This window comes from Dermacentor variabilis, chromosome 4 (genome assembly GCF_050947875.1).
Source record: "Dermacentor variabilis isolate Ectoservices chromosome 4, ASM5094787v1, whole genome shotgun sequence".
In the NCBI taxonomy this organism is placed as follows: Eukaryota; Metazoa; Arthropoda; class Arachnida; order Ixodida; family Ixodidae; genus Dermacentor; species Dermacentor variabilis.
Genome location: NC_134571.1, coordinates 51,958,730 through 51,971,162, shown reverse-complemented (window position 1 = coordinate 51,971,162; position 12,433 = coordinate 51,958,730). Strand labels below are relative to the sequence as shown.

Genomic DNA, 12,433 nt, shown 5'->3' with positions numbered 1-12,433 from the left:
GCCCCCTCTCTGTGGACCTCTGATTGAAGGTGGTAGTGACGCTCGGCACCTCTGAGACCGCCAACGTCGCATAGGATATCCACGTATGAGAAACTTTAACGCAGATGGCTAGGCAAGCTGGAAGTCAATCATCTATGACATTTTCAGCAGAATATAGAAGAAAAAAGAACAGTAACACAGGCCGTCTTCCCCAATTCACATCGCCCGCTCACAAACGGAGTCATAGCCATCTTAGACATTTCCAGCACTAGACAGAATGAGAGAAAGAGAAAGCGGTATAAACCAGAGAAAATACGACAGGGCAGAAAGTACGGACGACCTCACCACATAGAAAAGACGACAAAACAGGAAGGACACAGCATCCAGCGCCCTTCCTGTCCTGTCGTTTCTTTCTGTTTCCAAGGACCTCTCTTTCTCTTAGATGTGTAAGAGACCCCACCCCGTTGGTAGGCGAGCGATTTGAGTTGCGGATGATGGACTGTTCTCCCATGGTTCTAAAACAACAGCCTTCTTTGGCTCTTTCCCACACTTTACGGTTTCTCTACGTTTCTGTCTGGCCGTTGATGTGACCTTGAGGGAGACCTAACACGTGCATATATATATATATATATATATATATATTGTTTCGGATCCCACCGATGGCATCGGTTGTTGGGAACTCGGCGCTGACGCCCGTGGTTGTACCTGGGTCGCAAGCCCCAAGGGTAGCGTTGGCCTGGCGGCCTGGGGTACAACTGGAAGCATCCGAAGGTCCCGGCAAAGCATGAGTCGACTGGTAACAACAAAACAACTTGTTTATTTTAACATCGCAAAGAGTTGGCGGTCAGGTTGACCGAAGGAGAGAGACGGGAGAGCACTTTACTCAACAGAAGAAATCGGAGCCCTCCTTTTGGCGTCCGGGGGCAGCTGTTTTTATACTCTCGCAGTTGAGGGCAAGAAGGAACCCCTCAATAGACGAGCACGTGATTGTACAATGGGCTAATGGTGACGCACACTGTCGTAGCGCCGCCGGTCGGGCACAAAGACTGGGAGGAGAGGGTGACCCCTGCTGTCGCATCGCCTGGTTCGGGCACAATGACTGGAAGGAGAGGGTGACCCCTGCTGTCGCATCGCCTGGTTCGGGCACAATGACTGGAAGGAGAGGGTGACCCCTGCTGTCGCATCGCCTGGTTCGGGCACAATGACTGGAAGGAGAGGGTGACCCCTGCTGTCGCATCGCCTGGTTCGGGCACAATGGCACATACACTCACACACGCACATGAAGACACGTGGCATCGGAACATGCCTGGAAACGCCTGGAAACGCCTGGCGGGGAGCGTTGCGGCGACGCCGAACGGGCCAAAATGTCTGCCGCCCCGCCGCAGTCGCGCCGGCAAAACCGCGTGTCGTAGGCGAAACGCAACAGACCGCCCCGCTGGGGGAAGGAGATCCCGATGGACAGGGGACTGCATCCGCTGTCCGGAGGGATGTCGCTCGATGATGCTCATAACCGAAGTCGGGCGTCCCTCGACGTTTCTTGAGCGCAGCGCACAGAGAAGGCCTCGTTCTCTCGTTCAGGTTCGCACGGGACACTGCAAAGTGACTTCGGGAGAGTTCACATTTTTGTTCTCGTTCCCGGCAAGCGTTAGAACTACGCTGAAACTCAACCGCTCAGTCAGCAAGCACGGCACAACCCTCACTAAGCCCTGCCAGGCTCTTTCCCCTTTTTATACCACTGCCTAGTTCCTTCCAGTAGTCTAGCATCACTCAGAACGCGTCCACAAATTGGAAAATTGCACTAGAAAGCATATCATCACTTTGAAACACTAAACAAAAGCAATATGTTAAAAAAAATCCTGCCTCAGGAAGAAAAACATCAGTAACCAACAATTTTGAGGCTGATTCCTACGTTAGGGGCTTCGACTTAAGCCATCGGCGTTACCGTTGAGACTCCCCTTTTTGTAACGCACCTCAAAGGAATATTGTTGTAAAGCGAGGCTCCAGCGCAGGAGGCGGCCATTTTTGGGAGAGATGGTCTGCAGCCATTGGAGAGGGCAGTGATCCGTCTCAATGATAAACCTCGAGCCGGCTAGATAGCATGACAATTTCTGAACGGCCCACACGAGACATGCACACTCTTTCTCGGTGGCGCTATACGCCTGCTCACGACTGGTCAGCTTACGACTAGCATACAGGACGGGGTGTTCTACTTCTCCCTTTTCCCGTTGGCACAGTACAACGCCCATGCCTCGCTCACTAGCATCGCACTGAACAATGAACCCTTTTGTATAGTCTGGCGATCGTAGCACAGGCTGGTTTGTTAGGGTACTCTTTAGGGCGCTAAAAACTCTTTCCTTTGTCTCGTCCCAGACGACTGTTTGAGGCTCTGTCTTTCTTAGAGCATCCGTCAGGGGAGCCGCGATATCAGAGTACCTAGGGATGTACCTCTGATAGTAGCCGGCGACACCCAAGAACGACCGAATATCGGTCTTGGTGCGCGGTTGCGGAAAGTCTCGCACAGCGGCCACTTTTATTTCAGAGGGGCGGCGACGACCCTGACCAATCACGTGACCGAGGTAGACAACCTCGGCCTGTGCTAACTGGCACTTAGGAGCCTTTACTGTCAAGCCCGCTTCGCGCAGGCGGGTTAGCACTGCCCGCAAGTGTGCCATATGCTCAGACCAGGATGCGGAGAATATCGCTACGTCGTCTAGATACGGTAAAGCGAATTCTTGCTGTCCCCGCAACACTTTATCCATGAGGCTTGAAAAACAGTATGGCGCGTTCTTCAAACCAAAACTCAACACTTTAGGACGGAATGTTCCCATTGGTGAAATGAACGCCGCATACCTACTAGCCTCTTCTGTAAGTGGAACCTGCCAATAACCCCTGACAAGATCTAGGGTGGAAATAAACTGAGCGCTACTAACTTTCTCAAGGCGCTCCTCGATGTTAGGGATCGGATAAATTTGATCCTTAGTGATGGAATTAAGCCTGCGGTAGTCGACGCAAGGACGAGGTTCCTTGCCCGGTACCTCAACTAAAATCAAAGGGGAGGTATAATCACTCTCACCTGCCTCAATAACACCGAGCTGTAGCATTTTCTTTACCTCAGCCTCCATAATATCGCTCTGGCGGGGTGACACCCGATACGCCTTGGATCGTACTGGCTCTGGGGAGGTAAGTTCTATATCATGAGTAAGTACAGAAGTCCTACCAGGCCTCTCAGAGAACAGACCTTGAAACTCTTGTAATAGCTGGTGTAGTTCGGTTTTCTGCTCGGGCGACAGCGGTGCTTTACTGATAAGGTCACTAATGACTTGACCGGTGTCTTCCCTGTTCGTCACTGAGCCTAGTCCCGGAAGCTCGACCGGAAGCTCTTCAGGAACGTTTACCATCATGCACACCACTGCTTCCCTTTGTCTATAAGGTTTGAGCAGATTACAGTGGTAAACTTGCTGTGCTTTCCGCTTTCCTGGCAGACTTACCACGTAGTTAACGTCCGACAGTTTCTGAACAATTCGTGCTGGGCCCTCCCACTGCACGTCTAGTTTGTTGTTTAGCGATGTGCGCAATATCATGACCTCATCGCCCACCTCAAAACGACGGGCCCTGGCTGTCCGATCATAATAAACCTTGGCCCTCTGCTGGGCCTTTGTCATTGCTTCACCTGACAACTCCTGTGCCCTTCTTAAGCGTTCGAGGAGCTTAAGTACGTACTCCACCACGACTGGGTCGTCGCCCCTACCTTCCCACGATTCTCGAAGCATGCGAAGCGGAGATCGAAGCGAGCGACCGTACACCAGTTCAGCTGGCGAAAACCCCGTAGCCGCATGCGGCGCGGTCCTTAAAGCAAACATCACCCCAGGCAGACACAGCTCCCAGTCAGTTCGATGTTCAAAACACAACGCTCTCAACACGCGCTTCATGACGGAGTGGAGCTTCTCAACGGAATTCGACTGTGGGTGGTACACTGAGCTGTGTAACAGCTTTACCCCACACCTTTCGAGAAAAGTTGTCGTCAAAGCGCTAGTAAACACTGTGCCCTGATCTGATTGGATTTCCGCAGGGAAACCAACTCGCGCAAATATGGACAGTAGTGCATTAACTATCTCAACTGAGCTAAGTTCTTTAAGCGGCACTGCTTCAGGGAACTTTGTCGCTGGGCAGATCACAGTCAAAATGTGTCTGTACCCCGTGGCTGTTACCGGCAGAGGTCCCACTGTATCAATAACGAGCCGTCTAAAAGGCTCCGTTATGATAGGTACCAATTTCAACGGCGCCCTTGATTTGTCCCCTGGTTTGCCCACCCGCTGACAAGTGTCACATGTCCTCACGAAATGGTCTGCGTCCCGAAAACACCCTGGCCAATAGTACTCTTGCAAGAGACGGTCCTTAGTTTTCTTAACTCCTAGGTGTCCGGACCACGAACCCCCGTGCGTCAAGCGCAACAGATCCTGACGATAGCATTGAGGCACGATCAGCTGATCGAACTCCACTCCTCTGCGGTCTAGATACTTCCGGTACAGGACTCCACCTCTTTCCACAAAACGCGCATTTTTCCTGGCGATACCTTCCTTGACATTGCAGCGAATGTTTTCTAGGCTGCCATCCTTCTTTTGCTCGGCTATCAAAGCCGACCGGCTGACTTTTAGCAACCTATTAAGTCCGTCTGACGTAGGCGCGATGAGCAAATCAGTAGATAGCTCTTCTAACTTTCCCGTGTCGGGCGTTTCCTCTCCAGTATCTGGCGCCTTTAACGTTACAGACTCAAGTTTATTCAGTTCGGGCGTGCTCTGAATATCAGCTTGCTGCGCCTCTGACCCTTTTTCGTTGTTTGATAACGTCGGCCCCGCAACTACCGCCTTTGCAGCGAGCTCCCGAACCTTCGATCTGGTTAAGGCCTGAACACTAGCTTCACCAAACAAAAGCCCCTTCTCGCGCAGGAGGTGATCGGACCTGTTTGAAAATAGGTACGGGTACTGGGGTGGCAGCATAGATGACACTGCCGCCTCCGTCTCAAGCGCTCCGAAGGGTCCTTCAATAAGCACCCTTGCTACTGGCAGACACACGCTATGAGCTTCCACGGCTTGCTTGATCCATGCGCACTCGCCCGTGAACATATGGGGTTCTACGTAAGACGGGTGAACTACATCCATCGTAGCTGCGGAATCGCGAAGCACTCGGCACTCTTTCCCGTTCACGAGGAGGTCTCGCATGTAAGGCTCGAGAAGCTTCATGTTCTCGTCAGTGCTGCCTATTGAAAAAAACACAACTTTTGGTGTTGTTTCCGGACACTGCGCCGAAAAGTGACCCGGCTTCTGGCACGTATAACAAACGCGCGCTTGCCTCATCTCGAACCGCTTTCTGCGTTCGGCTTCGGCTGCCGCCGTCTCCTTAGGTTCGGTCGCACTGCTTCCACTCGCATCCGCACTACGCGTGTTCCCCTTTGCTCTCATGGGTGTGAACTTCGGCCTCTCAAACTTCAAGCCAAATTCACCCTTTTGACCGTCCTTAGCTCCGCGAGCCCGACGCGTCACAAACTCCTCGGCTAGCTCAGCGGCTTTAGCCAACGTACAAACGTCTGGCCTATCCAAGACCCAGTATCGCACGTTCTCCGGTAACCGACTATAAAACTGTTCTAGCCCGAAGCACTGCAGAACTTTATCGTGGTCACCAAACGCTTTCTCTTCTTTGAGCCACTCCTGCATGTTTGACATAAGCCTGTACGCAAACTCTGTATATGACTCACTTTTGCCTTTCTCATTTTCCCGAAACTTCCGACGGAACGCCTCCGCAGACAGCCGGTACTTTTTTAGAAGACTCGATTTCACTGTGTCGAAATCCTCTGCCTCCTCTCTATCCAAGCGAGCGACTACGTCGGCCGCCTCGCCGGGTAACAAAGTGAGCAAGCGCTGTGGCCACGTTTCCCGAGAGAACCCCTGCTTACCAATGTCCTCTCCAAGCTTAAACGGCCGCATCAGGTCAGTCATTTTGAACAATACGCGTTCTCCTGCACCGTGTGCCTGACTTCCATTACGAGCGCGTTCCATCTCTACCTCAAGACGCTTCATTTCCAAAGCGTGTTGACGGTCACGCTCTTGTTGCTCTCGCTCTTTCTGTTCTTTACGTTCACGCTCTTCTTTTTCTTTCTGTTCTTTACGTTCACGCTCTTCTTTTTCTTTCTGTTCTTTACGTTCGCGCTCTTCTTTTTCTTTTTGCTCTTTAAGTTCGCGCTCCTGTCTTTTTGCAGTCTCCCTCTCCTCAATGGTCTCAAGGCATTCCGACAGCTCGTCATCCTCAGCTTCTAACTCAAGAATACCCTTTAGCAGTTCAGGTTTTCTTAGTTTGTCTGAGACATCCAGACCCAACTCTCTTGCAAGCTCCAACAATTTCGGTTTGCGCAACGACTTCAAATCCATGGCTGCTCTGAATGCTGCTTTCTCTACTGCTTACTATTGTCTTGCCGCAAACTAACCCGGCAGCAACGACAACCACAATTACCAGCTCTGTTTCTGACACTAACAAAAGCCTGGCAAAGCTCAGAAGAAGAAAGTCCCGCACTCACCAAACCTCGCAGCCAAGAGTCCAGCGCAGTCGTTCCGCTGCAGGCAACCAGTCATCACACAGGGCTCGTTGCACTGCTCCCGGATCGTCGTTGAGCTGCTCAGCATACAGTCAACTGCATCTCTTCGCTGCTGGCCTCCGTTGTCGCGATCTCACCGCTGGCAGACAGTTGTTTGGGATCCCACCGATGGCATCGGTTGTTGGGAACTCGGCGCTGACGCCCGTGGTTGTACCTGGGTCGCAAGCCCCAAGGGTAGCGTTGGCCTGGCGGCCTGGGGTACAACTGGAAGCATCCGAAGGTCCCGGCAAAGCATGAGTCGACTGGTAACAACAAAACAACTTGTTTATTTTAACATCGCAAAGAGTTGGCGGTCAGGTTGACCGAAGGAGAGAGACGGGAGAGCACTTTACTCAACAGAAGAAATCGGAGCCCTCCTTTTGGCGTCCGGGGGCAGCTGTTTTTATACTCTCGCAGTTGAGGGCAAGAAGGAACCCCTCAATAGACGAGCACGTGATTGTACAATGGGCTAATGGTGACGCACACTGTCGTAGCGCCGCCGGTCGGGCACAAAGACTGGGAGGAGAGGGTGACCCCTGCTGTCGCATCGCCTGGTTCGGGCACAATGACTGGAAGGAGAGGGTGACCCCTGCTGTCGCATCGCCTGGTTCGGGCACAATGACTGGAAGGAGAGGGTGACCCCTGCTGTCGCATCGCCTGGTTCGGGCACAATGACTGGAAGGAGAGGGTGACCCCTGCTGTCGCATCGCCTGGTTCGGGCACAATGGCACATACACTCACACACGCACATGAAGACACGTGGCATCGGAACATGCCTGGAAACGCCTGGAAACGCCTGGCGGGGAGCGTTGCGGCGACGCCGAACGGGCCAAAATGTCTGCCGCCCCGCCGCAGTCGCGCCGGCAAAACCGCGTGTCGTAGGCGAAACGCAACAATATATATATATATATATATAGTTTCTGCACATGTTACCGCGCCAAGTAATCCGCCGGCGTTTGCCAGTGCTTTTGGTTGATCAGAACTGACGCTGAATCGGCGCCGCTTCCACGTGCGACGGTTTCGCGTTTGCCCAGACTCGGAAGGGAAAAGCCGCAAAATAAGTGAACTTTTACATTTACTGGTGTGTTTTGTCTTATTTAACTGTTGCTAATGAGGTGTGTATGTTTGCTCTTCCCCAGATTGAACTGACGTGGATGAAAACGCGGGACTCTTTCCAGAAGCGCTCTCACTTGGGCGCGCTTTGACTCCGTAGCTTTCCCTTCGTAACTATTACACACAGCGCGCACTAAAAAACACGGACGAAGAATAGACAAACACGAGCACTCGTGTTTGTCCATTCTTCGTTCGTGTTTTTTAGTGCGCGCTGTGAGTAATAGGCATGAAGATGTACCGACTCGGCACAACTATAGCTACTGTTTCCCTTCGAAGGCACAGAAAGTTTTCCGCGAGCATTACACTCTTCCGCCAGCAAAGAAGCACGATCCGATTGCCTAACCGTTAGGCCACGGACTCCTGTCTAAAAGGCCAAATAAAGCACCATTACGAATTTTCCTCGTGCAAGCCAGCGATTGGTGACGTATGGGCGCGTCTACAGTCGGCGCGTCGCACAGCACCAGTTTTACTTGTAAAATAAGTACGGCAGATACAAGGACCGCTTACGTGTGAGAATGCGAAAGCATTATAGTCCCTTTGGTGAAACGTCTTAGTGCGCAGATCTTAATGGCGCGTGCCTGCGGCGAGCGTCGGCGTCGGCGGCGTAAGCGAGCGAGCGCAGCAGCGAAGGATGAAAGAGCAAATGCGGAGCGGGATATGAAAGACGCGAGCCGCGAACGGCGGAGACCAATCAGACCGGTCCCTCCAGTACGTGACGTGCGTGCGGAAAACTGGTGTCATGCGGACCCGCCCGACCGCTCGATGCGTACTCGAAACTTGTCAGTTTCGCACTATCGTCTGCTCGCGTCAGCTCTTGCTCGCGCTTGTTTGGTTTGCTTGGTTCGGTCTCGTTCGGCGCTTGTTTCGATTGCCATGGTTTGTGATTGTTTTGTAATCTGATTGCATGCGCGATGCGAATTGTGCAGTAATTTCTGGATGCCAAGCGGCACCAGGCGCTTACGCTGGTACCTTCGACGGATCATGTAGACAACGCCGATGCGCTTGAACCGCAGATCACATTTTCGACGAGTGCCGACTCTGCTACATGTCTCGCTCAAATTGTTTGCCTCATTATATCGCGAAATGAAAACACGTACAGAGTAGCGCTCATAGGGAGCATCGTAATCGTCGGTGATTTTTTTTTCCGCGCGTTGCTTGTCCGCGCAACCTCTCGCTTGCGTTCTAACTGCGCCTCGGTAAGGCCAAATAAAAACGCGGCAAGCGTCTGAACGCACTCGCTTGCCCGCAGGGGAGTTCATAATCGAAGGAACGCAACGCTCGCGTTGCGTTCAATTGGACGTTGAGGAAGCGTGCTCGTCTGGCTTGGCAATGGCAATTTTGGTCCAAGCATAGAGTTTCACACAATAATTACTAGAGGGCACGTTGGAGCTATAGCTATAGTGTCAACTGAGGTTGCAATCGGGGCAGTTCAGCTAGCATGGGAATTATGGGAAATGCGTGGGTTTGCCTTAACTTCGCCCTACTGGCTTCAAACGGCTTCGTGACTTTGTAAACACGTCATTTTTAGTAAACTATTGCGTAATAAATAATTAAATAAGCCTTATTAAATATGTCCGGTGGCAGGAGTCGGACACAAGGCCTCCGATACAGAAGCCCTATATTGAAACCATCACACCACGTCCGCAAGCATCGACATGCGGCATAGAACGCCCTTATGAATTTCTCGCGGGCTAGTCAGCGCGCTGAGACGCTTGACGCCTTTTGATTTGGCTACCTCGACAGGCTGAACCGCTGCAATTAGTAGCAATGGTGTGTGTTCGCACAGTACTCTGCACTTAGAAAAGTATGCATTGCTCTGAAATTCAGGAAAATGAGGGCAGATAAAGCGGATAATAAACAAAGCTACAGGAGCGTCTGAATCAATGCACAAGCACGAAGATCAGACAAATCCATGTACTTCCCATCATTCCCATGGTGGCTGAACGATCGCAGCGCCAGAGTTCTCTCTAGTAATTATTATATGAAACTCTATGGGGGTCCAAGTATAGCATGATGTCAAAAAGCAGAGTGCACAGGCCTGAAATCTTTAGGAGGCGGTGGCTCTTCCCGCACCCCGGAGACTCGAGTCCGATTCCCACCCAGACAAAAATATAGCAAATTTTTTTCTTGTAGGCCATTGGTTTACTTTCTTTCCAGGGACCTCCCTGAGAAATATGACGTCAATCCGAGCATTTATAGTTTTTTTTAACTCTGCGCCGTCGGCCAATTTTGGTACCATCGCTCGGTGGCGACGCCGACGACGCCGGATTTTCGCTTAATGGGGCATATAATCCTCTCGCATTAAGATTAAGCGCGTACTCTTTTAGCTTGCAATAAGATGGGAGTTAAGGGACGGGCTCGTCGCCGCAATTCGCTGTGCCTCTCATCGTAGCGGCACTGTTTAGTGCGTTTCTACATAAGGTTGTTTGATCTAGGAACCTTATAAACTTCTACTCGGTCGATCACGTCGTGCCTTGTGATTCGACACGTTTTTACGCTGAATAAAGGTTCCGCTTTCTCTGCAAGGTCCACCATGGTGGCTGATGGATGCGTTCGTCACTGAAATGCAGCGCTTCTCTCCTCACAACGCGCCATTTTCCCTTGATGGCTCAAGATAGCCTCGCGTACACCAATTCCCACAGTACGTGGGACCTGAATATGTGTGTGTGTGTGTGTGCGTGTGCGTGCGCGTGCGCGTGTGCGTGTGCGTGCGTGTGTGTGTGTGTGTGTGTGTGTGTGTGTGTGTGTGTGTGTGTGTGTGTGTGTGTGTGTGTGTGTGTGTGTGTGTGTGTGTGTGTGTGTGTGTGTGTGTGTGTGTGTGTGTGTGTGTGTGTGTGTGTGTGTGTGTGTGTGTGTGTGTGTTACATTAGCGTTATCGCAAAGAGTCGTGCAAGAATCTGGGATTGTACATAGACTTGTGTACAGATTTGTATATAGGCATCACGTATGTGCTGTGAGAAAAGGGGGCTCTATTATTTATCGTGCTGTGGCGTCCCCAATCTGCTGTGGCCTTAGGTAGCTTCAGAGGTCAAGGACACGGTATACGCAATATGTGTCATAGCAGTGCGCACTTCAGGGTTCACTGAGTAATGTAGCACAGCGTCATTTCGAGGCGGGTGAATAGGGCCATTGTTGTAATTATACGTGCACACCGGTTACTAACGACAACACCACATCCTTATGACCACCGTAGCCGACACAGCTCTTTACAGCTGTCCTTTACGTTTGCAAACAAGAGCCAGCTGTGACCTACCTAGAGTTATGGTACACACAGCAAAAGGCTAGCTACCGTGTCGAAGCCACTTCTTCTGAAAGCCGCAATAATTTGCCACTTGGAAACTTTTTAATTGCGGCAAAAAGCTTAGAATTACTAATGAAACAACCTGCAGCTGCCGCCACAGAACCTGTTTGCGACACGTCAGCAATGGCAGGTTATAAGGCAGGCGCCAACGTATCCAACGTGGCGGGTTATAAGGAGAGTTCGCTTGCGTGGGGCGCCTCAACACAGCTCGACGGGCTCCCGCTCCTCACCCTTTCCTGATGAGGAAAATATGAGTAACAAAGACACAACGCAAACAGTAAAGGAAAACAAAGACAAGCGGGTGGTGCGTGGTACGATCCCAACCGCCGTATACCCACCGGTGTATAAGACGTGTACAAGCAAACCCCAGGCCAGGAGTCCGGCTCACCAGAGATGCGTTGCTTGGGAGAGGTTGGTACAGATCGCTATGCTTGCAGTACAAGAACAAAGACAAACAGCGCTCGTCCTTATCTTCCCTTATACTGTGTGCGTTGTTTATGTTGCACTAACTTTCCTCACCAGGCAATGAAAGATCAACTAGCCCAACAATTAATTGCTCACCCTTTAGGCATCAATTGACGCGAGTGCGATACCAACATGCTCCAGAAACTGTTCATCTGGGCCGAGGCGATCTGATCCGGGGTGAGCCGGGCCGAAGCCTGAACCGAGGCCTGGAGCGAGGCGCGACCTTCACTGGCGCCGTCCTTGTCGGCGACCGACGTGCAGGAGGGTGACACGAGCCCGAGGCGAACGTTGAGCGGCAGCCGCAGGGCCTCCTTGAGCCGCGCGCTCCAGCGGAAGATGGCCAGTTCGTCGTGCGCTGAGGTATGGGACATGCGCCGGCTGCGGTCGTGCGAGATGTCCGGCAGCGACGTCGAAGAGACCGCGTGTTGCGAAGCGCCAGTGCCGTAGTACTCCTGGGATAGGACCGTGGGCATCGAACCTGCCGACACTAGGTCGCGACCGGATTCGAGGCGCGGGACCAAGCAGGCGCATCTGGTTTTGCTGGAACAGCTTTTGCAGGACTTGCCTCTGCCACGGGCCGTCGTTATCGCTGTTTCATCTGAGTGACGCTTACCTCGAAGGGCAGATTGGACAGTGTTCGCCTTGGATTCACTAGAGGACTCCATTTCCTCGCTTGTTCTTTTTACGGCTGCTTCTTCTATTTCATTTCAACGAGAGGCACGAGCGAGGCTCGCTCAGAACGTGTCCCATAATGATGATGATAACGATGGGATAATCATCCCAGACACTTAACATATCCTTAACATGGGAGTGGTCATGAAGCTGGTCTGGTAGAATAAAAGTTGGCATTATCAACCCGAAGGGCGAAGCAAGGTTTATGGTTGCGCTATAGTTATTCGGAGGGTGTTCTAACAACACGCAGATGAAGACACGTTGGCGCGAAATAGCAC

At 51.9% G+C, this 12,433-nt stretch overlaps 1 protein-coding gene across 1 annotated transcript in view; it reads right to left on the bottom strand.

Moving 5' to 3' along the window:
- Window positions 1-12,217, bottom strand: part of LOC142578202 (cholinesterase-like) — a 36,642-nt gene extending 24,425 nt beyond the window's left edge. Inside the window, exon 1 of the mRNA XM_075687603.1 lies at window positions 11,580-12,217. Coding sequence (XP_075543718.1) covers window positions 11,580-12,148 — 569 coding nt within the window. The 5' untranslated portion in view covers window positions 12,149-12,217. The remainder of the gene's footprint in view (window positions 1-11,579) is intronic.
- Between the last annotated feature and the right edge of the window lie 216 nt (window positions 12,218-12,433).